General features: G+C 50.0%; 1 protein-coding gene across 6 annotated transcripts in view; it reads left to right on the forward strand.

The window, feature by feature from the left end:
• The window catches only part of NTRK3 (neurotrophic receptor tyrosine kinase 3), a 372,106-nt gene that overhangs the window by 210,088 nt on the left and 134,651 nt on the right, over positions 1–27,367 (forward strand). For all 6 annotated transcript variants that reach the window (XM_047737526.1, XM_047737521.1, XM_047737523.1 and 3 more), the window contains one exon: positions 14,340–14,528. In XM_047737526.1, coding sequence (XP_047593482.1) covers positions 14,340–14,528 — 189 coding nt within the window. The remainder of the gene's footprint in view (positions 1–14,339; positions 14,529–27,367) is intronic.

Here is a 27,367-nt window from a genome sequence, read left to right on the forward strand (position 1 = left end):
TACGTGCCAGCACGTTCCAAGATTGCTTCCTGGGGAGTTTAGAAAATTATGGAAGCATGTTGGCTAGAGGGGTTCACTGTCTACTTGTGGTATTGCCCCCTGGTGTCTGGAGTCCAAAAGGGCAATCCATTCAGCCCATCACTGTCTTTTCCCCACCATCTCACTTCCACAGCCTGGAGGCCCAAATTACCATTCATTAGGGTGGCGCTGTCATTCCTCACCCGAAGCAAAGGGGGCGCTAGGAAGAACCACACCCAAGTGCATACAAGGGCAGCCCTAGGAAAATCAGGATGCTCAGTCACCCTTCTTTTAATAATTCCAAACTAAGCATACATGAACTGAACCAAGAGGTCCTTTGACAAGTTTTAGTTCCTTCCTTGAATCTCCTTTAGGTTAATGGATTCATGAGGAAACTGAGTTTTGATGATGAAAATGAGAAGTTCTTATGATTGGTAGGTTTAATATTTTACCTCATCTGAAAGTCAGTGCAAGAATAATATGTGAAAAGTGACTTCAGGAAGTCTCAAAATTGAAGAAGACTGTGCATTTTGGGATTAGATGGTTTAAGTCTTGGGATTTTATTTTCCTTTGTACCAATCTAGCCCATGTGTCCACCTTCAGGAAAATAAACGACTAACTCTCTACTATTAGCCTCTCTCTCATCTCCGTCTGCCTCACTGCCCCTTGGTAGCATATTGAGTGTTTAATCTCCTCCATGCCTTACACTTAAGTACATTATGTATATCACCCATGGAAAGAGTTTGGTGATAGGGAGAAGGAGTGAAATTGTAGAGAAGTACAGACCAGTGAGTCTCCTTACACACCCGATCAAGGAACAACAGACTGGTGTTGCTTTATGTTTGAGCTCACGTGTATCCTCCCTCAGAAGCACATCTGTGTGAACACACACAGGATCTCCAACACGTGTGTGATGGCAGGACACTTGCCTGGTGGGACACGTGCCTGTGACATCCTTGCTCTGCTCTCTGTGACTCAAGGTGCTCCTCAGAGAACATAGGTCTCTGAGTGCTGGCCTGGCCAGTGGAGCTCCTGTCCCCGGCTAGGGACAGGTGTGCAAACAGGAACAGGCACCACAGTCTATAAAGCGTGCCATATAAGGGAGGAGATCACAGAGTTGATACGATGTTATTTTGATTGATTTTCGTATTGTATTTATACTTTCCCATGCTGGAAATCAATCGGCCTTCTGCCCCTTCCTCTGTTCCTGCTGTAGCTCTGTTCGAATGAAATGCTTTTATCACTTTTACAGCTTGTCTGTGAAAGGGATGAGTGAGCCAAGAGATTAATAGGGGCTGCGGAGGGCCTTGCCCAACTGCGGCCCAGGTGTGTGGGGAGAAGAGGCAGTGGCCAAGGTTCAAGGTGCCTTGGAGGTGATGGCCTGAATGTAAGCAGAGAGAGTGTCATGGGGCAGGAGGGAAGGCAAGTCCTCGGGGTTGGGGAAAGGACTGTTTGCAGGGATGAAAGATGATGGACCTAGAGAGTTTGCTGGGCGAGGGTCCTTCTCAGGCTGCCTTCCTCTCTCTCTCTCTCCTGCCCTGTCTCAGTGTCTCCCTTGCACAGTCGTCCTGCCCTGGGTGCACCTGTAATATGCTCCTTGCTCATCTTTCTTGGTTTATTGCGTGTCCTATCTGTAGGCCTGGCGACCTCTTCATGGCTGGAGATGTGTCGTCTTCTCCCTCCCTAGTCTCTAGCTGACAGCCCAGCACATGAAGCAGTTTGCTGAGCATGTGTGTGGGGAGGCTAATTTGGAAGGTGTGGCCTGAATGAGGAATGAGAATGTTAGGGTCACCTTTGAGGATTTTGGAATGGGGTTAGTGCTACAGTCATTGGGAAGTTGCCGTTGGAAGGGTAAATGCCCATGGAGTGCATTCCCAGTTCACCCCAGAACCAGTTTTTTCACCATCCTTACAATGCCCTCTCCTCCTAGGGTTTGGAATGAGACGGGTGGGAGACTTGGGTTGTGGGTTGAACTCTGTCCTGCGGAAAGGTATGTTGACGTGTTAACCCCTGATACCCGTGCGTGTGATCTGGTTTAGAAATAGTCTGCACAGGTATGATTATGATGTCCATTAAGATGTGATACTAGAGTGGGTGGGCTTTAATCCAAGTTGATTGGTGACCTTATAAAAAAGAGAGACTTCAGAGACAGACAGACAGACACACACACACACACACACATAGAAGGCGGCCACAGGACTGGGAGTGTGATGCATCCGTAAGCCGGTGAGTGTCCAAGGGCTGATGACCACCAATGGAAGCTAAGATGAGGCAAAGAAGCATTCTGCTCAGAGTCTCAGAGGGAGCACAGCCATACTGACACCTGGATCTCAGACTTCTTGCCTCCAGAACCATCAGAGATTGAATTTCCATTATTTCAAGCCACTGAGCCTGTGGTATTTTGTTATAGCAGCTAAAGGAACCTGATGCACTTTGGGAGTCAGTGCCTACTGGTACCTGGGAGAACCCTTGGGCAGCACCTGTTTTCCAACCACCTGCTGTATTAAAGGAGTTTTATTAGGGCCTTAAAGAACATCAAAGATACACAAGATAGATTTTTTGACTTATGATCTACAGACTTCAGGGCCAGCTGAGGATCTTGAATTGGGAGGAGCAAGTAGACAGATCAGTGTTGACCCAAGGACCATCTAACAAAAGGACAGGTTGAAACGTGGGGGTCAAAGACAGATACGGTTTTGTCATAGCTTTCGAAGGACATGGTGTTTCTGATGAAAATGATAACAGGCTAATGGCAAAACTAAGTTCCAAGGTGAAATTTCATAGGACCACTCTGTGACTCATCCACGGAGAGACCTTGCCGTGGATGCAAGGTGGAGGGCTGTTGTGACAGGTCTCTAAGAGCTGGATGTACAGTGCCGTCGGAGGCAATGCTTGCCTTGACAGAGAGCTGGGCCTGGGTGATGTTCAACCAAGGTAGGCAGGTGCCACCCACTGGTCCAGTGAACCGTAGGTGAGAGACCACAGAAAGGCCGGGACGCACACCTGCAACAACCCATCAGCTCTGTGAGGGCAGGGCCTGTGGTAATGGATAGTGTGGGGCCTTGAGGTGATGTTGAACTGTGCCGGACTCTGTGGGCACCACCATAGAACCCTGCTTTCTCATCTAGAGACTGCAGAGAAACCCAGACCTGTCTTGACAGTCCTGTCATCCCTTCCAGGGACTGTGGCAAGAATCTGCATTCTGTGGGACAGTTTTTTCTGGACATTCATGGGGCTGACTTTGGCCTTGCACGGCCATTCCTGAGGCACACTTTCCCTTTATCTGGCTCCATCATGCGTGGTATCCCTCTGGCTTCAAAGTCTCTCCTTGTCAGTTTCTAATCTTAGCTAAGGGGTTCACAGCCAAACTCATGAAATCCCCAAGCACCTTCCACAGAGATCCATTTGGTGGGGAGTCCTCACTGCTCTCAGAAATGGCATTTTGGGTCTTACTCCCAGAAGGGGAACCACCCTTGACTTTTCTAGAGGAAGTAAGTTTGATATGGACTCAAACGAGCACTGGCTTAGGGGTCAGAAGAGCTGGATTCAAGTCACAGCTCTCCCCTGAATCTGTGGAAGGTCAGTTTAATAACCCCGAGTCTCCGTTTCCTCTTGTGTGAAAAGGGGGATGTAGCCCCTATCTTGAGCATCTCATTGGGTTGCTGTGGTGATTGAGTTCATGGAGAGGAAATTGCCTTTTGAGTGACAGTGCATCATACGGAAATGAGGGGTATCCATTGCTGTTAGATTATGGGTTTTAATGCCCAAAATCATGGGGTCCTCCCATCCTTTTTTTTTTTTTTCATTCATGTATAACTGACACATAACATTGTGTTAGTTTCTGGTGTACAACTTAATGATTAGATATTTGAATACACTGTGAAATGATCACCACAGTAAGTCTAGTTAACATCTGTCATAGGTCTCCCCTTCTAAAAGGGTCTATGATCTCATTTCCCTCCCCACATGAGGCTGCCAGGAGGCCTTATATCTTCCCAGTGAACATTTTCTAGTAATGAGACAAGTATCTTCTTTGTCTGACATAAGGTGATGGACCAGGGTGAGCTGGCTATGAACACAGGATTCTCAGGCCTTAGGAATGAGTTCACAGTCTCAGAGTGGCCTGGAAGAAGTTGCCCTTTCATGGTTTCTCTCTATCTATACATTCAGGGAACATTTCAGCATCTTGGATTTCAGGGCCTTGTAGTTCCAAAGTGTTTGCATTGTAGACCTGGTGGATCTGAGGCCCCGTGATCACGTGTCATGAGGCAGGCAGGGGGTGATTAAGAATAGGGACTCTGGAGACCTCTGGGTCCACCTAGAATCACGACGTTGTCCTCAATAGCTGCATGCCGTGGGCAGACCACCTCACTGCTCCGACTCTAACTACAGGCCCCACCTCGCTGAGCGCTGTGAGCACTGAGTGAGGTCATCCGGACACAAAGCCCAGCCTGGGGCCTGGTGGTCATTAAATGCTCAGCAGGCCTTAGCTGGAGAAGGAAGCAGGGTTTCCTACAGATGACAAGTCGCTATAGCATCACGCCACATGTACTCGGAAGTACTCTGAGGGGGGTTTCCGTCAGACGTACCCCAGGTGAGCTACTACCTGCAAAGCAGTGTGTGAGCCCCGTGTACCTGCGGGAGGCCTTTCTTCCTGGGACGCTCCTGATCAGCCATGTCTACAGGGCCTCAGTTTCCCTTGACCTTTCATCTGCAGGTCAACCAATGGGGTTTTAGGTACTGGGTTTTCCATTTGTGAACTCGGTAAAATGAGGGGCTTTGGGGCTTTAGCTCACATGAATTTGGCCTGTGATTCTCTTGGTCATCGTGTTGAAATAACATGGTGCAGGTTATGCAGAACAGTTCCGTTCGTGAAAAAGGTGATGTGAGTGGGTGGGTGAAGGGTACGTAGTCCTCAGTGACCACCAACATGGCAGCCCCCAGGAGAGCATACTCACGACCTGCGAGGCCTCCTTTCATTTGCCAGAAGTTCCCACGAGGTTGGGGGGAAAGCTATGCGTAATTCTTTAGGGGCAATAAGTACCTCCATTTTGGGGTGACACTGACTCATCCTAGTGCAGTGGCTAAAGATGAACTGAGGAATGTTGAGACTTGAGCTGCAAGCTTTTTATGGGGCCCTGGACCAAAGCACCAGGCTTTTGCATTCCACTTGTCTTATGTGCAACTGGAAGGTAATTTCCCACTTCGTGTTTGTGCGTAGGGTGTCTGAACTACTCTATGTGTAAAGAGTCCTTGGAGAAAGCTGATGACATTCGTCTTCCCTCTTGGATACGTATTCTCTTATTCTCAGGCCCCTCGCTGCCTGCCATTCTCCTTCCTCTGCGTTCCTATGTAGGACTTGCCCCTTCCAGCTACAACCTGGTGCATAGGTTCTGGGTCTAAAGTTCTCTGGAGATGTTACGAGCTTCACTCCTAAATGAAGCCAGGGTTCCTACAGATGAGTCTCAAGGGAATAAAGATTGGGAGTGGGAAGGAGGTTGTGCTTGATTCATTATATCTTGTGGCAGTGTCAGAGAAGCAACGCTAGAGGTCAGGCAGCATGGCGCCATGAAGTGAGCCCAGACTGTGAAGTCAGATAGAAGTGGGTCTGTCTACCATTTATTAACTGGGTGACCTTGGGCAAATGATGAAACCTGGGACTTCAGTCTCCTCCACTGCATTACTGGGATGTCAGGATCGACCCTCGGGGTTGTCGTGATGATTAACCGAGGTAAGGGAAGCCCTGAGTTCAGAGCACCAGTCCTGTCTTCCCTTCCCTTTCCTTAAATGTGTGGCCTTGGGCTGCTTGATCAGGCGGCATCGTTTTCAATCACCAAGTGGTACCCCCAAGCTGTGGATCCTGTGAGGCATGAACAGTGCCTTTGGTTTCTGTAAGAGGCTGGGAGCGATTTCAAGCCAGAGAATAGAGCTTATCTTTTGGGAAATGATTCAGGGATGGACACAGATAAGTGAGGAGAACATGGCATCTTGGGAAGCCCACAAGCCCGGGGAGTTGTGATGGTAACCTCACTCTGGAAGCTGGAGGAGACATAAAGGGGAAGGGACCCCAGGAGCTGGTTGAGAAACAGACAGCTGGTGACTTGTCCCCAGGAATGCTCCTGGGCACAGCCCATGTTCACTTGGCCTCGGTCCCGCGTCTGCCAATAAAAATTAAAGAAATTGATTTTCTTTTGTTTGCCTCTGAGGACTAGGCTCTTTTTATGAGACAGTAAATGGAATCCCTCTCTGAGCGTGGCTGGATTTTTAATTGTGTTTGTCATGCTTTCACCTTATTCCATTTTATGAGTTCCTGCTCCCAGATTTGTTGATGCGAAGCTCTCACCCACCAGGGACACATCAATATTTGATTTTTATCAGTAGGAAAAGGTTGAGGTTTTTAAAAAATCATTTTCTTAATCCAAAGGTTGGCTTGTTTGCTTCATTCTGACACATTAAAAACATGAGACCCGTCCAGGGTTGTTTTCTTTTTCTTCCCAAGTCTGATCTGGGGTTGGTGGGGAGAGTCTCTTTCAATGGTGGAGGTCATGGTCTGGCTCTATGTGGAACAAGATTAGGTTAGATTAGATTAGAGCTCAATTTTGGGACAGAGCTCTGGGCAGAGACATTTTAAAATGAATTACATCACTGAGGATGAAAGATGCCTCCTTTGTTTTGCATAGGGCACGTTTGTAAAGATTGTTGAAAACGGTGTGAAGGAAAACATTAACGTTGTTCAGTGTGGGGATGGTTTCATTCCTGTATTAGTCAGCACAGACTAGGTTACTCTGTGCTAACAAACAGCACACTGCAGATCTCAGTGATTGGAAAGACAGGACTGTATCTCTCACTTATGCCACGGGTGCACCTGCTCCATGTCGGCCTCACTCAGGGACAGAAGCTTCCTGAGGCTTGGCCTCCTACTTCCACAGTTGCCAAGGCAGGGAAAAGAGAAGGCAGTGGGTCACACACTGGATTTTGGAAAATGAGTTAAACTTATTTGGAAATGACGCAGACCGCTTCTGCTTGCTTCTCATTGGCCGAGGAGAGTGATGGGGCCTTGCATAACTTGAAGGGGTGCAGAAAACTGCCGTCCTAGCAGTGCCAAGAAATACTTGGTAGACAGTGGTCATACCAATCACAGTTCCTAAGAGGTTTTCTGAATTAGTAGGTGAAATTGCCCCCCACCTTGGGAGGACATACAAAGACACATGAGGGAATGTAGAAATGGATGGATTCTGGCCCCAGGATTTTATGATTTAGCTGTAAATTTGGTCTTGACTACCCAAAGTTATCTTATATGGCTTGGTACTGCCTTGAAAATATTTGGTGATCTATTCCTAGATGCCTTGGCTCAGAGGTCCTGGCTTCTTTATATGGCCTCATGTTATCAGGTTTGGCTTGTAAAAAATTCTTCATGTTGGGGCACCTAGGTGCCTCAGTCAGTTAAGCATCTACCTTTGGCTCAGGTCATGATCTCGGGGTCCTGGTATCAAGCCCTACGTGCAGCTCCCTGCTCAGTGGGAAGTCTGCTTCTCCCTCAACCTCTGCCCCTCTGCCCCACTCATGCTCTCTCTCTCAAATAAATAAAATCTTAAAAAAAAAAAAAAAAAAACCTGATGTCAGCAATAGGTATTGAGAAATGGGTACTTGAGTGGGAAGAGTGAGAACTTTGGAGATGGACAGACATAGATCCATATAAAGCCTCCATCACCTCCTACCTTGGCGATTTTTGGAAAATGAATTAAACTTATTTGAGGATCAGTTTCTTAGTTGGTCAGATGGGAATAAAAGTATATTTTGCAGGTCAGATGAGAAGAGAACAATTATTAGGATTACGTCCTTGGGACTCTGAGTCATTTCTTTGGAAATCAGAGGAGAACTATGTCTATAACCTGCCTGAGCAAAGCCATCATGTAGTGGCTGGATTTTCTTGGAGGGATACATTTCTGAGAATTGTTAATGCTTTGCAATTTGGGGTGTTGGTGGATGTTGGAGAAGTAATTCGAAAGAAACATTGCCCCTGAAGAAAGGGGCAGTGTTGATGTGATAACGCCTTACCAGGGAGATGGCTGCTTTTCCTCACTCATTTTGGGCAATGTACACATGCACTCGTCTTTGTCCACCAAGAACCCTGACTCACCAGAGGCTTCTGCAGGACACCTTGTCCTTGCAGACCTCATTCCAGACTGCATCCCCCAGACCCCTGCCATGGGACCTCCACCCACCTGGGTCAGAGCCCACTCCAATGCAGTAAAGTCACATCTCGTGTTTTCATCAGAGACCCTTGGTCTCTGGGGGCACTTGATCCCACATTGGAATCAACCACTTGGGAAAAGCTAAGCCATTCCATTTCAGTCCCCCCCTTTTCCCCACTGAAGGAGCAGAGAGGGAAAGAGAAGAGACTCTTTAAAGATAGTTTGGACCATTCTGCTGGGCAAGACACCTGCTGGGGCCCTCGAGCTTTTTCTAATTATCCAGTGGTTCAATTATAGTATGGTTGAAAGAACAAAACCCATGCTAGGTCTGAGAAAAAAACAAAACAAAACAGCACTGATCTGGGAAGAGAATCCTATGATGGAGATGTCTGAGCAGACCTATACTTCCTCCTGGTTTTCTCTCAAAAGCTTGAACTGAACAGCAAGCCTTGCACATCTGTCTTTTTTCCTTTTTGTTTATTAGTGCTGCATAATAAAATAATGTGTGTATGTGCCGTGCGCATGTGCGCATGTATGTATGTGTGTGTGTGTGTGTGTGTGTTGGAAGCTCAGAAGACAGCAAGCTTGACTCCTCTTCCTGACCTGCCTTCGGCCTTGGTGGCTTCAGGACGAGAAGCTCTCTGGACAGATGAGATATCTCCCACATTATTCGTTTTTCTTTGTAGCTTAATAAATTCTTCTCTAGGGTTATTAAGGTGAGAAGGAGTGCATCTTCCTCCCAGGACCCCCAGGGCTGTGGGTTTTCTCCGAGGCCCGAGACCTGGCCAGAGCTGGAAAGAGAAATTCGTTCCTAGGGTGTATCGTGGTGCCCCATTCAATGGACCTCAGCCTGGGACACTACTCTCACCCCAGGGGGTATTAGCAAATGTGTTGGGTCCTGGGTAGGGAGACTAGCTTTTTTTAACAATTATTTGAACAATTTTTTTTTATCAGACCTTATTTTTCTGAGCAGTTTTTAGTTCACAACAAAATTGGATGGAAGGCACAGAGAGCTCCCTTCTGCCTCCCCGCCCCCCAGCCCCCGACGTACCTCATCCGTGGTTCATTGAGGAGCCTGAGGCTGCCTTTGAATGCCCAGGGCCGGTGAGGCCACATATCCCGCCATCCCCAGAGCAGCCCCGTCCCCAGAGGACTTGTCCCACCCCAGCGCCAGCTGCCAACATGCTGGGACCCCTGCTGGATGTGGGCACAGGTGGGCAGGAGCAAGCTGTAAGGGTCTCAGGTTCTGGGAAGGGAGGGGTCTCTGCACTCTTTAGTGGCTTTGGTTTTAAGGAATGTGGTTCGTGGAGGAGGGGAGGTGAGTAAGCGGGCCCCTGGGAGCGGACAGCGGTCTGACGGCACCGTGCTCTCTTTGATGTGGGTGCAGCTGAACGCCGGCACTCGGCCGCTCTGGGATACAGAGCTCATGATGAATTAACTGCAATCTATCTGTGTGCATCTGATGAGGTATTCACTCTTGTTGCCGTTCACGCGGATCAAGAGCAACCTCTTTAAATAGGGTCTTGGGGACCCGCAGTCGAAGGCAGCTGCTCACGTGGAGGATAAGGTACCAGAATTGGCCAAGTGTCCCTTTGAACACATGCTCGCGCCGCCATGGTCTGCCCTTGCAAGGACGTGCCGTGTCCCTGGGACGGGCTCAGGCTGGGGCGCAGGCCAGGTTTGCAGCCCAGCAAGCACCCACCTCCTTGAGTCCCACTTTGCGCTGTTGTGTCCTTGGGCAGGTCGCTGCTCTGTGCCTCAGTGCTCCCATCTGCCAAATGGGAAGAGTAAAGGTAACAGCCTCACAGAGGCATTCTAAAGTTAGAGATGTTGCATTTACAGAACCTGATGCACGGAAAGCAGTCAGTAAAAATGGCGACAGTGGTGAGATCTCCGGCCCCCTCCTCTACACGCTGTAGTTGAATGCTTTCCTCCCACCACGCCCCTCTGGGACCTGCTCTTGGGAAGGCCAGCTTCTCGTTGACTGAGACAGTGGCCTATTTTCTTTCTTCCTCCTTCTTTGGCCTTAGTAGAGGATGTCCTTGAACTTCTAGGTGTCCTCCTCCTTTCGACTTCTAAGTCAGTGTTGTTTTCTGATTCTCTCCTGCTTTTCTGGCCTTCCCTTCTCACGCTCCTTTCCGGGCCCCCCTTCCTCTGCTCGCATTCTAAGTATTAGGTTTCCCAGGGCTTCGAAGTCTGCTTTATTCATTTATTTATGTGAAGTCTTCCTGGGTGACCCTGTCCCTTCCTGTGGCTTGGGAGCTGGCAGCAGGGCCCCTTCTCCTCCCTGTGGCTCTTACCTGGTCCTTTCAGATCCTAGAATAATGTTGAGAAAGCAGAGACTGTTTTAGATCACAGGCTTTGGAACTTTGTGTGAACCACTCGCTGTCCAATGACTCCCTGAGACACAAATTCAAAGAGACAGCTTTCCTAAAAGGCTCAAGTCCCATGGTTTCTGTCTCCTCCAAACTCCTGACTCTGTGTCCGCTGCCATGTTGCTATAACAACGCACATCCCATAATGCTGAGAACAGACCTGGGTGTGGGGTGGGGGCTTCTGTCCTTTGGAACTGAATCTCACACTCCCTTTCTTCCCCATTTGCCCCTTTGTTTTGCTAAAACCTCCCCTCCTGCTGCTTCCCAGGAACTGGGAGGTGAGTGTCTATAGACCTCCAGGTGTCTCTCTTCTGCCCTTACAATGGGTGAATGAATACACTTTTTTTTAACTTTTTTAAAAGATTTTATTTATTTATCCGTCAGCATGCGCACAAGCCCGGGGGGGGGGGGGGGGGGGGGGGGGCTGTCTCAGGGAGGGACAGAGGGAGAAGCAGACTCCCCGCCCAGCAGGGAGCCCCAGGCAGGGCTCGACCCCAGGACCCCGGGATCATGACCTGAGCTGAAGGCAGATGCTTCACCGACAGAGCCTCCCAGGCATCTGATGAAGAAACTGTTAGGGGTAGAATTTTAGGCTGAAAATTTGTCCATCAAAAATTTGAAGGAATTGGGGCACCCAGGTGGCCCAGTCAGTTGAGCATCCAAATCTTGATTTCAGCTCAGGTCAGGATCCCAGAGCCCTAAGGTGGAGTCTCATGTTGGGCTCTGAGCTTAGTGGGGAGTCTGCTGGGGATTCTCTCCTCTGTCCTCCCCCTGCTCTCTCTCTTTCTCTCTCAAATAAATAAGTAAATCTTTTTAGGCATTGCTCAGTGCAGTGACAGTGGGTTGTTACGGAGAATTGCATTGTCTTTGGTTTCTGTTCCATTTGAAATAGTACCTATCACTTCCTCCTACAAGCTTTTAGCATCTTCTCTTTATTCTCAGGGTGACATTTTATAATTCTGTGCCTTGATATATGTGTGTGCATGTGCCTGTGTGTGTGTGTGCGTGTGTGTGTCCACGTGGGGACCGACGTGTACGTGCACTTATTAATTATGCTTGAAACTGAGTGGACAGGTCATTTAGAGAAATCTTTCCCTAATTTTTTATCCTCCCTTCCATCTTTTCTATTCCCTCTCCTTCCCTCTCTCCCTCTCCCTACCCCGCCACCTTTCTTTCAGTCAGGTATCGAATCTCTGGATAGTGTCTTTCATTTTCTTCTCTTTTCTTTCCGATTGACCTCCTCTTCCTGTCTTGTTTGACTTTCTGAAGAATTTTCTCGGCTTTATCTTCCACTCCTCTTTGACTTTCCAGTTCCATTGGTCGCAATTCTCAAGGACTCTTTCTGCCCTTTGAATTGTTTATGTTTTAAATATCTTGTCTTATGGATGTGACATCTTCATTTGTCTCTCAGAGGATATTTGTGAAAATTTAAAAAAAAAGAAGTAGCAGTCTTTTGCTCCTTGCGTTGCCCTGTTGTCTGTCTGTCTGGCACTCTCTCTTTCATGTGGAAGCTTCGCTGAAGTGTCTGAGGTGTCCTGGACTATTCTCTCATATTTAGGAATTGAGTTCCAGAAAGTACTTCAGGCACATAGGTGGGCCTCATCAACTATTAGCCTTCACTATGGCATGATCACAGACTAAGAATGATTTCACTGGGAGATCGCCAGATGTCAACATCTGGGTACTTTTTTTTTTCCCCCAAGATTTATTTATCTTAGAGCGAGTGAGCGAGCCTGCAGGGGGAGGGCAGAGGGAGAAGGAGAGAATGTTAAGCAGACTCACCACTGAGCATGGAGCCTGATACAGGGCTCGATCTAATGACCCTGAGATCATGACCTGAGCCAAAATCAATAGTCAGGCTTAACCAATGGAGCCAGCCAGGTGCCCCAACATCTAGGTGTTTTTTTGAGCCACTCAGTTCCTGCAGAGACGCAACCTCTGAATCTCCTTCAGGGGTGGAGACTGGGAGTAGGGTCAGTGAGAAGCATGGGCGTTCTTGGTGTTGCTGTCTTCTAGGAGCAGGAGGAAGGGAACCAGCCCTTCCCCCTCGGACTTTCCAGTTAATTTTCTCCAGGAAGAAACCACTAGACTGGTGGGCTGGGGCCAAGGTCATGGCTCGGGTACTTTGTTCCAGCCCTGAGCCCCGATCCAGCCTTCTGGGTTACCCTTTCCATTTAACACCGGCAAGACCCAGCCAAACTGATTTTCTCTAAATATTCCCACTGTAGCCCTTCTGTAAGCAAGCTTACATTTTTTTAGTTTTCGTCTTCCAAAACATTGAAATACCTTATTTCTTCTTGTCTCCCCTCTTCTTGCTCTTGGTGTACCAGTATTTCTTTACTTTCTTTGTATTTTAGAGGCATCTGGGGAGAGAGGAAGGAGAGAAACCCGTGCCCCACTTTCAGTGTTTCATTGGAATCACAACGAAGATTCTCAGAGTTTACAAGGTGTTTGCAGGATGAGTGATTATTGCCATGTGTTGATCCTTTCCCACGTGGTCTCCAAACCCCGTCAGGCATTTGTCGTGCATGGGAATAAGCCTCTTTGTGTTGATGGAGTGGAATTCAGGGTCCTCCGTTCACATTTACTAGTCTTCCTTTTAGTTCTGCCTCATTGGTGCTTTACCTCGCTATTCGATGGGAAGTATCCTCCCCATGAACTTTAGTGTGTGTCATGGACTTCTCTGGCGGAAGTGTTGTACAAGCCACAGAGCCAACAAACAGCGGGCACTTTTTCTTGGGACCATGTGTCTTGCAAAGCAGCAATTTCAGACACCAGCTGCAGGAAGCCACCATCACAGCCGATGGCCTTGACGTCAGTTTTATTCGTACGTGTGGGAGAATTGCCCCACGAGACAGAATCCTTGCTCTGCCAAGACTGTGGCAATTATCTTGGCCAACTTGTACTTGTAAATAACCTGAGTCCCTGGGTTTCCTCTTTGGGTTGGAACATGGTGGGGTTGGGTTTGAAGAAGACATGAATGACCTTCCTTGGAACCCCCGGGGCAGCGTGGATCTTTCGAGAGTGGGCAGCCGACCCCCTTGTAGGAAGGCTAATGGTGATGTGGCTGAATTGTGTCGCTTTGAAAGCTGGCTCGGGTTCGATGCAGAACCAGTACTGGACTTAGCTCCCTGTGGACCAGGAGAGGCCACAGCAGAGTCCCGTGAAAGCTGGATACATTCTTATAGGAATCTGAGGGCCACTCTGGAAAGGCTAATTGAGGCACTCCAGACCCCTAATTAGAGGTTCTAGATCCTGGCTGTGCATGGGACTCACATGGGTGTTTTGTAAATCCTGATGCCCGCGTACCTCCCCAGTCCGCAGACCAACTGAATGAGAAATGGGGGTGGGACCCACCATCACAGTTGCTAAAGCTCCTGAAGGGAGGAGGGACAGGGTGCAAATTACTGCTATGTACATTTTTTTTTATTCCGTTGTTGCTACATAAGCAAAAAACTCATTTAAAATTTGCATTATTTAGAACTAATTTGGATTTAGGGGAAGTGAAAATAATTCACGGCACAGTCATTTTGACACACGCTTTTGCAGCTGTTGTGGTGGGGCAGACGTTTCTCTCTCTCAAGAAAGAGAACGAAGGGGTGGCTCTTTGAATGGGGATTCCAGAACATTCAGGGCAAACTCCTCGGGGATTTCACTCTTCTGGAGCTGTGGTGGCAGAAATAGTGGGCAGGGCTGGGCACTGGCCAGATGTGACTTCCCTGATGTCTCGTGTCTCTCTTGGTGTGCGCAGGGCCTGTGGCTGTCATCAGTGGCGAGGAGGACTCAGCCAGCCCGCTGCACCACATCAACCATGGCATCACCACGCCCTCCTCGTTGGACGCCGGGCCGGACACGGTGGTCATCGGCATGACCCGTATCCCGGTCATTGAGAATCCCCAGTACTTCCGTCAGGGACACAACTGCCACAAGCCAGACACGTGTGAGTACTGGAGTAGAGCGTTGTCCCTTCCGGGGGAGGGCGGGGGAGGGTGGCATGGCAGTAGACCACGTAGCTGGGGTTCTGGAACCTTCTGAGGTGACCTACCACCTGCTAACCTCCCACTCTCTTAAGAGACCCTCCCTGTTTGTCTCAACTTGAAAAAATAGCCTGAGCAAAGGGTCTCCACTGGCGCAGAGGCCCCTGGGCAGAGAAGGTTCAGGACAGGGAGCAGCCTGGATGCAGGAGGCCCAGCCCCATGTGGAGACGTGCTCCCAGTATGGCAGGGGACACAGACAAGGCTGGTCTTCTCTATGGACTTGGCATCTGCATTTAGGCAATGTAACCCGACTCTGTCCAGATAATAGGCCCTGAGGTCACCAGACCCTCCACGCAAACCTCCAGGAGAAGGGAAGGGATGAAGGGTGGGGAGTCCCATTGGAATGGAAACATCTCTCTAGCTGCCCCTCCAGTGCCCCAAAGCGTGCACTTTCTGAGAACCCCCTCATGGCCCCCCTGCCAGGACGCCTCACCTCCCTCTGCAGACGTCTCCCTCAGATCAGAGGATTCAGGGCCCCGGTTTCCTCCTCGCTTCTCGCCTGCTGTTAGTTCCAGTCCCTGTCCTTGGGTTTCTGCGGAGCTCCGCTCAGGCCTCTCCTGGCTCCCAGGGCCTCTCCTCATTTCCGGAGCCTCCGTGGCTTGGACCTTCCATTCAGCAGGTGGTCCCTTTGCCGTGTCCCAGCTTCAGTGTAAGCCTAGAAGCCCCAGTGCCCGCCCTCCCCTGCTCTTGCCCTCAAGAGGTGGTCAGCTAGTTCAGGAGAGAGTATGGAGGCCCCTGGAGACTGAGAAGGGAAGGGCAAGGCGAAGGCCTCCTTTTACAGACAGGAAAACTGAGATACTGGGAGGCCGTGAGTTCCTCTTCCCTCTTCCCTGTCCCCTGGCTTCTGCCATTGGTTCTCTTCTTCTCTCTGGTGCTCCAGGGTCTCGGCTGAGGAAGAAGCACCCTGGGTCTTTCTCTTGCACTGGCTGAGCGCTCTGTACTCGGGCCACACTGTAGCTCTCAGAACTCTCGCTGCTCCTGATGGTCCATCTCACAGCCGAGGGGGCATTCAGCTCTCACACCAACCTTTGGTTCTGTTTTTCTGGTTCTGATTTTTAGTGAGAGGATTGCCACAGTGGGAGGGACCGGGCTTGAGTCACAATCATGTGCCTCCCCTCCTTGGGTGTCCTTCAGAATTGGTCTCATGTTTATTGGACACCCCTGTGTTGAAATAGTGGGGAGCTTAGTGCTCAGAACAGTTCAGCTCTGGCTAAAGGCCTTGCCTCAGGTCAGGTTCACCTTGGATGGACGAGGGTGTGGCTGGCAGGAAAGCTTTTCTGTGATGGTAGCATGGGGTCTGGGCTTGGTCTAGAGCTGGTGATGCCGAGTTTCTGTAACGACACTGGCATTTGAACAGAGAGCGAGACATTGCTCCATTGAACGTGTAATCGATTCTCGTTATTCACAGTAGTTACATTCCAATAAAGTCACCACAAATGCTGAATTAGGGGACGCTGAGCCATTGCTCCTAGGGGACATACAGGGTTAGGCTCCTGTGAATGTCTGGTCACATTGTTATCAATGAGTCAGTACATAACCTGTTTCATGTGTGCGCCTGTTGGAAGATGCCTTATTTAATAGATATTGTTGGTTCATTAACATCGAACTCAGGGTCAGGGGCATGATGACTCAGGCCTGAACAAAGCTTATCTAACACACAGATCTTCTTGAACACACCTGTTTGCTCCGTAAGGTCCACCCACCCCAGCCTTCTTGCTCACAGGAATGCTAGGTGGCCCTTCAGCACTATGCTGGGGCCATCTTAAACAGTGAAATTACCCACAAACGTCACAACTACGCAAGAAATGGCCCCAAACAGACGACAAAATGAGCACTGGTTATGAGAGTGGAAACAAGAAGGCAGAGCATCCCATGGGAATGTGTCTGTCAGGTGACTCCCATTTCTCCCCACTCCTTTCACGTTTATCAGGGGCCATAATTGCCCGGAGTCCTGGTTTGGGGGTTACACGTAAGTTTTAGCGAGGAGGCGAATCTGTAAATCCAGAATCCATGAATAATTAGGATGGGCGATATACCCTTTAGGGGAAGTTCTGAGCTCCTGGTGTAGGGTCTCTGGGTGTCTGTGCTCGTGTGAGTTAATGATACCAGCTTCTCCGTGGCTATGAATGGGAGTGAGTCTTGCACATGGGAAGAAAGGTTCCTCTGGGCCATCAGAATAAGTGTGAGCCCTGGAGAGAGCCATGGGTTCTGAGTGTCTCTTAATGTCAGGATCCCCGCCCCAGGCAAGGAGCTCCGGCCCTACAAAACCGTGCAGAGAAAAAGCCTTCCTTCCTAATCCCTGGGTTTGTGATTCGAAGTGGACGTTTGAAGGAGCCAGGCAGTGCTTGCGCGTGAACAAGAAGGGGTCAGTGGAGACAGATGGGAAGTGGGTTTATTGGTGAGGACCCACCGGCACAAGGGAGCAAACAGTACCTTACCCGAGGGGAATCACAAGCGACTCCAGCTTGTTAAAACCCTCCGATATTAGGGAAAGTGTCCTTTTCAGGGAAGCAGGACATTTTGTCTGGTCAGTAGATAGCTGATGGCTCCTGATTATTTCCTGAAAACATCTATGGCAACAACGGTGCACAGCAGCCTTGTCAGTGGGTCTGGCCAGCCCTGCCTCTGCGAGTCCCTGGTTGATGTGCTGGCCTCACCCCTCAGCTGAGACTTGCCAGCTAATCGGTTGCCTGTCTCTGATTACAAAGGCTTCCTCGGCTGAGAGAGCCCAGTGACTCTGAGACACAGTGAGTGTGATGAGACACGATCATAAATAATTAAAGCCACAGGCACTGGGGCAGATAAGTAAGCGGAGAGCACTTGTGACTCTGCAGGCAAGTCTGGGCTCGTGCCTCTGGGGAGAGGGCGAGAAACGGGGTTCGGGGAGAAGCGCTCATACTGTAGGCCTCCTGGGGACTCTGATTCCCTTCTGCATCCCTTGTGAAAATGTGCAGTGTGGGAAGCAATGGCAGGGACATCGTGCCACCTGACTTGAGACAGCATTTCCCTGAGTCTCCCCGCGATGGACGGAGCACGAAAGCACTTTACTTTCTTAAGCATGTGGTCATCATAAATGGTGGGACCTTTCCGACCGCAGTGATCAGGCTGCCTCTCCTTTTCCCCTGTCTGCTTTCCATCTGGTCCGGAGCATTTCTCAGAGCATGTCAGGCCTGCAGGGATGTCTGGAGAGCCCCTCGTTCCGTCCCTTATCAGAGGGCTTGAAAAAGCTCCCAGTTGGGAATAGGTATGGAATCTCATGCCTAACGAGGCCCCCTCGTTGTTTACTGAAAGCCCACTGGTTCTCAAAAACGTAAGGAAATGGATCCAGGCCTCCTGGTCACCCAGCCGATTTGGGGCTAGGTCCTACAGAATGAGACACCACAGGGCTGGCCTGGAGGGGTCCGTGGGGAGAAGTCGGGAGGTGTTTTTGTAGCAACATGGGGCTTTGGTTACCTTGGTCACCCTTGTGACAGCCCTCAGCCGGTCTCTGGCTGACGTCTGAGGAGTCAGGCTCTGGCTCTGGCTCTTTTCCGCAGGCCACCTGGAAGGTGCTTTGGCTCTGCTTCCTGCCCAGAGTTCCCTGTTCATTCCCTTTCCCAAACCCCTTCTCAAAAGACCTTTGCCTCTTGGTTGAGAGAGCAGAGGCCATCTGGGGAGTCAACCTGTGTCCTCTCTCCCTCTCTTCCTCTGTCCCCCGGTCAGGGCACCTGCCTAATTCACACATTGTCACCTTCCCAGAGCTAGCCCTCCCCCTCCCCCCATCCCTCTGATCTCTTCCTCTCCCAGTGGGCCGGTGCCCAGGGACCTCTCCCCGCCCTGGCCAGCCTTGTCTTCCTCTGTCTTACCCTGCAGAGAGCTCCTGGCTGCTCTCCTTGCCGTCACCCCAAACCTCTTTAGGGTCCTTGTCCTACAGCTCCATGTCTCTCTCCGCTTCCCCAGGAACCCTGACTTCACCAGCCTTGATCTCTTTGCAAATCCGTGCACACTCCCCTCAGTCCCCATCTTCAGCATCCAAGCCTCTCTCTCTGAGCTGATTTTCCTCCTTTTCATCTGTTCAGTACATATTTATTGAGGGTTTGTGGGAAGCCTTCCTTCAGGCTTTGGAAACAATGGAGAACAAGGGCACTCACGGTCCCTACCCTCAAGGACTTGCTGCCAATGGTAGCTGATCTCCAAGATGCAAACGGCACCCCCCCACTTCCCTGGACACCGCTCATGGAGCCTAGGGTTGTCCCCCTCCACCTTTCTGCCCGTGATTTCCCCAGCCTCTACCCCTGGCGGCTTCTTTCCAGAATGTCGATCCCACACCAACTGCTGCTCTTGGGTCATTCCTGCTTGAAAGGCCCTGTCTCCCCTCTTGGCTAGGCCCCCACACCCCTTTCTTCCTCTCTGCCCCAGTCATTGTTTAGCGCCTGGCTCATTTCCAACCTCTTCCTAGGCCCAGGCTGTGGCAAAGTGACCCTTTCTCCCCGGGAACCCCTGGCATAGAGTAAATGTCCCAAATGACTTTGAATCAAATCTTAGGTCATCCTGTCACTTCTCAAGAACATGTGTTCTGTTTTGCAAACTTGACTTTGAATATATTCCAAGAAGTAACTCTCACATGTCACAGTTCTTCTGTTCCCTGTGGACGATACAGCCTGGGACTAGGGGCCAAGGACATGCAGCTAGTGCCGTGTGTCGGATGACACGTGGCGAGTGTATCTTTGTGGCGCGGGCTTTCTAGAGAAGGCACGGACAGAGGGCACGGTTGCTGGTCTGCCTCAGCAGCCTCTTCCAGACCCAGCATGAGGCTGGCGTCGTGCATCTTTTGTTCAGGGGACCTTGCACTCCCTCCCTGAGGAAGAGGCTGCTGTTCCCATTCTACAGATAGAAGGCTGAGGCTCAGTGAAGCTTACACATGGAAAGTTGCCACTCACCCCCTCCCACCTCTGTCACCTGTTGTCACCATCTCCCATTGGTGTGGTGCATTTGTTACCACTAATGACATATTCTAGCCAACTGAAGTCCGTGGTTCACAGTAGGGCTCGCTCTTAGGGTCGTGTAGTCAGTTCTGACAAAGGCCAGGAGGTGTCTCCGCCATCACAGTGTCGCGCAGAACTGTCTCAGTGGCCTTCCAGACCCTCTGCAGCCCACTTGGTCCTCTCCCCTTCACATCCTCTCGCGGCCACTGTTCTCTTATTGTCTCTTACAGCCGGGCCTTTCCTGGTTGTCTTATGGTTGGAATCCTTTTCCGATCGGCTTCTTTCACTTGGTAACACATTTGCAGTTCTCCCATGTGTTTTCAAGGCTTGACAGCTTTATTGCTTCTCCCCACAGTGTGTGGCTCTGTCGTATGGGTGTCCTGCAGCCACTTACCTGTTCTCCCATTGGAGGATGGCGCGAGCTTCCTGGTGCCACTGGGACAAAGTACCCCAAACTGGGGGGCTTCGAACAATAGAAATGTATTGTCTTACAGTTCAAGAGCCTAGAAGTCTAGAGTAAGGAGTTGGCAGGGGTCACAGTGCCTTCGAAACCTGGAGGGGAGCCCTTCCTCACCCTTATTTAGCTGCTGGTGGCATTTCCAGTGTCCCTTGTCACCACACCACTCCAGTCCTCTTTCCTCCGTCCGCACGTGCACACCTGGCCTTTTGGTTTAACAACTCCCCACCCCCATTCCAGTATGACCTCAACTTGACTTATTATTACATGTATATTGACTCTATTTCCAAATAAGGTCACATTCTAAGGTACTGGGGATTAGAACTTCAACAGGTCTCTCTTTGGAGGCACACACTCAACCCATCTCTGTTGCTTCCTCTTTTGGACAATGATGAGTAAAGCTCCGATAAACATAGGTGTGCAGGTTTTGCATGGACCGAAGTTTTTAACTCCTTTGCGTGAACACCTGGGTGTGCGCGGTTGCTGGATTATATGGTGGGAATCTGCTCAGCTTTGGGAGAGATTGCCAGACTGGCTTGCAAAGTGGCCACTCTGAGTTCTGTTCATTTCATAGGAGACTGGCCTCCATGAGTCAGCTTCCTCCGAGGCTCTCCTGGGCCTTGGCCGTGCATGCCTGCGTTCTTAGCGTGTTTCCTGGAGTGCATTTGAGTGTGTGTGTGTGTGTGTGTGTGTGTGTGTGTGTGTACCTTCTCTCGTGCTCTGAACTATACCAGCAAGTGATGACAATATAATTCTTGCTGGATATTCACAAAGGCGAATAGTGAGCCTACTTCCCCTCTCACTTGTCACTGGTCAGAAGCCCGTCAACCATGTTCACTACAAAACCAGCCCCTCAGTTGACTGACAGGAGTGTTTACCATGACTGGTCGCCATCACCTTTCCAGCCTCTGATTCCCTTTCTGTTTTGGTTTCTCTGAAGCCTTGTGAATGCCTTCTCTTTCCCTATGGGTCACTGTCAAGCCAGCTCTACACTTCCAGGCCTCCTGCACTGGTTTCACTTTTGGTTGGTTGGTTGGTTTTTGGTCTGTTTATCAGATTTTTCCTTTTCTTTTAATTTAAATGCAATTAATTGAGGCATCTGGGTGGCTCAGTAGGTTAAAGGTTCTGCCTTTGGCTCAGGTCATGATCCCAGGGTCCTGGGATCGAACCCCGCATCGGGCTCTCTACTCAGCAGGGAGCCTGCTTCCCCCTCTCTCTCTGCCTCTCTGCCTACTTGTGATCTCTGTCTGTCAAATAAATGAATAAAATCTTAAATAAATGCAATTAATTAACATATAGTATGTTAGTTTCAGAGGTAGAGGTCAGTGATTCATCAGTCCTTCTGTAACACCCCGTGGCCCTCTTCAGTGTCCATCCCCCAGTTACCCCATCCCCCACCCCCCTCACTTTAGCAACCCTCAGTTTGTTTCTTAGGATTAAGAGTCTCTTATGGTTTGTCTCCCTCTCCGATTACATCTTGTTTTATTTTTCCCTGTCTTCCCCTGTGATCCTCTGTTTTGTTTCTTAAATTTGATGTATGAATGAGATCATGAGATAATTATCTTTCTCTGATTGATTGATTTTGCTTGGTATAATACCCTCTAGTTCTAGCCATATTGTTGCAAATGGTTTCTTTTTTGATGGCTGCATAATAATTCATTATATATATGTACCACATCTTCTTTATCCATTTATCTGTTGATGGACATCTGGGCTCTTTCCACAATTTGGCTATTGTGGACATTGCTTCTATAAATTTTGGGGTGCACATGCCCCTTTGGATCACTGCATTTATATCTTTGATGTAGATACCCGGTAGTGCGATTGCTGGGTCACAGGGTAGTTTTATTTTCAACTTTTTGAGGAACCTCCATACTGTTCCACAGTGGATGCACCAGCTTGCATTCCCACCAACAGTGTAGGAGGGCTCCCCTTTCTCTGCATCCTCACCAACATCTATCATTTCCTGATTTGTTAATTTTAGCTGTTTTGACTGGTGTAGGATGGTATCTCATCGTGGTTTTGATTTGTATTTCCCTGGTGCTGAGTGATGTGGAGCATTTTTTCTGGTCTGTTGGCCACCTGGATGTCTTCTTGCAGAAATGTCTGTTCATGTCTTCTGCACATTTCTTTTTCTTTTTTTTTTTTTTTTTAGATTTTATTTATTTATTTGACAAATAGAGATCACAAGTAGGCAGAGAGGCAGGCAGAGAGAGAGGAGGAAGCAGGCTCCCTGCTGAGTGGAGAGCCCGATTTGGGGCCCAATCCCAGGACCCTGGGAACATGACCTGAGCTGAAGGCAGAGGCTTTAACCGACTGAGCCATGCAGGCGCCCCTGCAAATTTCTTGATTGGACTATTTGTTCCTTGGGTGCTAAGTTTGATAAGTTCTTTACAGATTTTGGATACTAGCCCTTTATCTGGTATGTCATTTACAAATATCTTCTCCCATTCTGTTGGTTGTCTTTGGTTCTGTTGACTGTTTCCTTTGCTGTGCAGAAGCTTTTTACCTTGATGAAGTCCCAAGAGTTCATTTTTGCCTTTGTTTCCCTTGCATTTGGACACATGTCTTGCAAGAAGTGGTTCCGTTTTCCACGCAAGTCTCTGTAGATTTGAACCGTAGGTGTGTATTTAACTTTCAGCCCCTCTTGGCTGGTCACGTCTTCATGCTGCTTCCCCGGATTTGTCCCACATCTTCCTGTGCTGATCTGGCAGCTCTGTCCTGGGATCTTCTTCATAGCTCCTTGGTCTCAGGAGGTGGTCTCACTCATCTCTCTTGGTTCCCTCTGACTCTCTTTTTTCCTTTGTTCCCGGCCAGTCAGCATGCATTCACTGATTTCTCACAACATGGCAGACACTCAGCAATGGGCCTTGGCGTGGAGCGGAGGACCCTGCCCCCTTCCTGACTCCTCTCTGGTCACATAGCTGCTGTTTGGGGGTCCCAGCCTCATTGTCTCTCCCCGGGACAACTGCCTGATGCATTCCCGTCCCATACCAGGCTACAAGACACGGATCACCAAAGCCGGAGTCATTGGGGCTGTGGCCTGTGCCCTGTCCGCTGGAACCTGTGGTTCCTTCAGCAGAAGGGAGCGAGCGGCTTGCCTCCTACTCCTCTTCTGGGCTGGTGGGCCATGGAGCTTGCCTTTTCTGGAAGAGGAGCTGCTGAAGCTGGTTTCCCAGCTATGGTGGGGAACCCGAAGCCCATGTGTGTGTAATGCAGTATTAATAGCTTGTCGGCATGATAGAGATTTCTGTCACCTTCTGTACTAACAAACATCGTTTAGTGCAGGGTAATGATGGGTGTTTATTCCCAGCCACTTAGCTCCGTGTAATGGACTTGCGAATGAAATATGGAAAATGGTCTCCTTTGTCTGGGAGGGGAGGCTGGGGCTCCTTCTGCCACAAGGAGCAGAAACGGCAGCAGCAGCAGCTGCTCCTCTAGCGAGAGGCTTTCTAGATTTTTCTGTAGCAGAAGTTCTGATGGACTTGCCTGATGGAAGGAGGGGGATCTGGTTCCAGGGCTGGGCTGGGAGCTCCGCCCCTGGGAGTGCAGTGGAGAAGCTGAAGCTGGCATACAAGGGACTGCCCTTTGCTCCTGGTGGCTGACTGACGGAGTAGGCTGGGCTACCTGTGACGCGGCGGGGGCAGGGCTTCCATGGCCTCTCCTCCTTTATTCTGCTGAATGGTCTCCGTGGGCTGACTGTAGGTCCACCTGTAGATCAGATCCTGTTGAAGATAATATTGACATTTGCCTTCACCTTTTTCATCGATGCGTTGTCCCCAGGCCTTGCTTGTCAGGCAGTCTTTTGTAGAACTTTTTCTTTTTTTAAAAGATGCATTTATTTATTTTAGAGAGAGAGCGTGCGGACATTAGGAGGAGGGGCACAGGGAGGAGAGAGAGAATCTCAAGCAGACTCTGTGCCGAGCAGGGAGCCCAATGTGGTGCTTGATCCCGAGACCCTACGATCACGACCTGAGCTGAAACCAAGAATCGGACACTTAACTGCGCCACCCAGGAGCCCCTCACAGAACATTTTAAGTGAGTGTAAGTTAGGATTGTTTCCCTCTGGTTCCTCTTCAGTCCTATTTTCAGACACAATTAGAATAAGCAGTGGACCCGTGAGGATCCTGCAGTGCTACTGTGGGGAGCCCAAGGTTTCTGCAGGAGAGGATGGCTCAGGCGCATTCCCACTTAACTTTCTTTCTAGAAAGAGCTGGAATGTGCTGGAGTAGGCTATCTTGGGAGTCAAGGCCATGAAGTCCTGGGCCCACAGACTTGTGCTCAGGATTTCAGCCCCTAGAGTGTAACCTCTGTTGTTCACTGACTCCTAAGACCCCCAGATGTGGGCATCATCTAAGCGTGGCATCTTGTCTTGGTTCTCCTCTGTCACAGGAAGAGAAAAAAAGAAAAATCAAATGACACCATTTCTCCTAAATTATCTGAATATACTCAACCTTCCCGAGCACCCACTTTGGAGCTGTAACCATCCCTCTCCCCGAGCCAAGATGACCTGCCCTCCTGTTGAATATCATGACCTCATCTGTTCTGTGCTCCCGCGGCATAATCACATACTCAAAGTTAGTAGCTGCATGCAGTCATGCTAATTAAGTAATTAGGTATAATTGTGCTCACTGTAAATACACAGTAATTGGCTCAAAAAAAGTACTTGGGGGATAAGCATGTGCTTCAAGGTGGAGGAGGTGAAGAACGAGAAGCCCCCCAGCCTGGGGTCGCATCACGGGAACGCGGGCCCACGGGGAGGTTGCACCCAACGGTGGAGAGCGAGGGGGTTGGGGGCAGCACCTTTGCTTCCTGCTCCGGGCCCTACGAGCAGAAGGACTGCTCGTCCCCTTGGTATGTCCTCAGACTTGTCCTCAGGGAGTGGGAGGACTGACTCCTTTCTGGAGATCCTCCCCAGCTCAAGCCTTCCCAGACATACCTTTCTCTCTTCTCCTCCAGCTGGATTCTGGCATCCCGTCCGCTTTGAGATTTTTCCGGGTAATAATTCAGAGCCAGCCGAGAAATACACACCAGGGTCGGAGAGGACCCCAAAGTCGGGCTTTATGGCCGGACCAGAGGAGACGGCTGGCACTTAAAGCCAAAATGGGCTTCTCGGTGCCTCCGCCAGTGCTTGAACTCGGGAGCACACACGGGCGGTGAATCTGCAGAACAGATGTTCATCCAGCTGTGGGGAGGAGGGCCGGGGTCGGCCTCACCTTTTGCAAGTCAGGGAGCTCAGCTGGCCTCTGGAAAACTGTGCAGGCAGGGAGAATCTCCCTTTTCTGCATCAGCCCTGCTCTGAGGAGAAGTAGGATGGCAGGTGATGGGCCCTGCTCATCTCACCCATCAGATACTTCTCAGAGGGAGGAGCCGGGGACACAGGTTGAGGAAAGGGCTGGGCTTACCTCCCAGGTAAACCCCTCTTTTATGGGCAGAGGCTAAAAGGCAGGAAGAGAGAAAAAAGAATCTCCCTCCCATCCTTAGGGTGAGCAGGGGGCTCTGTCATTCGTGGTGGTCCCTATTAGTATTCTCTTTCCAGAAGCCCTTTTCCAGGAGAAAATGGTCATCATCTCCATTTCCTCTGAATGAACATATGAGTCATAATCCTGATGGGAGGTTGCCAAAGAGGCCGGAGGTTCTCGTTCCCATTGTGCTGTATTCTTAATGGTCCAGAACTAAAAACCCGAGGGCTACCCATCTCTTAGCCAGAATCCCAGAGTCCAAATGCCCTTCCAGCTTCTCCCCAGCTGCCTTGAGTGCTGTGTGCTCTGAGGGATGTGAATAGGCATTTCTCAGACACAATGATCCGTGGTCAAGGAAGTTCAGGAAAACGTGGATTAAGTCAGTGGCTTGCTGTGGGAGTCTGAGAGCCTTCAAGGATAAAGGTCATTGCAACTTTGCAAGAGGGGCCTCAGCTCTGCCAATTTCCCGGATTTATTGAGCCTCTGAGCCTGATTCTTGAGGTGTACCTGTTTTAGCATCTTTGTGGACACAGCTGTTCAGTGGGTCACATTCTGGGCTGTTCTGGGGGTTTGGGGTTCTGTGTTTGCCTCCCCAGCAGATGTGGTAAGTCATCTGACAGAGTGCCCAGATGGGCCTGAACCCGTCTGGCATGTGCACTGTTACATTTCTTCCCAAGCCTCTGGGAGGGACAGGAAGTGGCTGCGTTCCATGGGAATGCCCAGAGTAGGGGTGGTGGCATTCTTCGGGATTTCTGGCAGGGAGCTAAGTGCCCTTCATTCAGATGGATCAGGGGGTCTTTGTCTGTTGTTCTCTGCCTAGAAGCTCTTGCAGGTGCTTCTAACACTTCCTAAACCCCCAGATCCGGAGATGCTGGTCATGGCCAAATTTTCACTGCATTCCTGCTTCCTGCATTTCACTGTTTCCAAGCAGATTTGCCACTTAGGCTTGAAATCTCAGGGAGCTGTTCCTAAGGGGAAAGGCACAAAGATACAGGACGCTGCCTCCCAAGCCACTGTTTCCAAACCATTGTGTGGCGCGTCAGAGCACCTCTTTATTTCAGCAAGGGTATTCAGTGCTCTTGGCATGGTGCGGGCCAGGGCGAAGTCTCCACTGGCCAAGGGAGGGAATGGAACCCTTGGTTGTCGGGCGTTCTTTTTCATTAGAAAAGGAAGGAAGTAAAAGGAGTGCGTGTGTGTGTGTGTGTGTGTGTGTGTGTGTGTTTTGGGGGGAGGCTGGTCCTAGACCTCTGTCCCAGCCTACCAGCTCCGTCCCTGTGTAACCGCGGGCAGGGCATCTGTCTTCTCTACACTTGAGATGAGGAAACACGAGCCCCTTAGCTGACAGTCAGTGAGACACAGCCGCATGAGAATTTGGAAACGCCCTGTCAGCCGGCCTCCGTGACACGTACGTGATCATCCTTCCCTTGACAACAGTATTTTTACAACTGTTGTTCTACTCCCCGATTCAAATCTGGTGTTGGGGGAAACCAGCTTGGTGGTGTCGGAAATAGAGGTTCTCAAAGCCTGGTGATATTTCTCAGGAGACAAGAATCCTTTCCTCGTATGACTTCTTCTCCCCACCTCTAAGGGGGAGGATTTTATCACCCGGCTCCGCAGCCCCAGAGATGCTCTCCGGAGTTGGGGCTGTGATATGTTGGATGTCAGGAAGTCATGGGTATAGTTGGGCAACGGGCTCAGGCCGATTTCCTTTTGGGTTAATGGACCCAAAAGCCATGAGCCCAACGCAGGGATAGCAGAGTCATTTGTGGTGGGGTTCTTGGGTTCTGTTGGTTTTTATTCCTTGTTTTTACCCTTCTTCTTGCCAGCAGGCATGATTTTGTTGAAGCTGCAGGGCCCGT

This window comes from Lutra lutra, chromosome 7, assembly GCF_902655055.1.
Source record: "Lutra lutra chromosome 7, mLutLut1.2, whole genome shotgun sequence".
Lineage (NCBI taxonomy): Eukaryota > Metazoa > Chordata > Mammalia > Carnivora > Mustelidae > Lutra > Lutra lutra.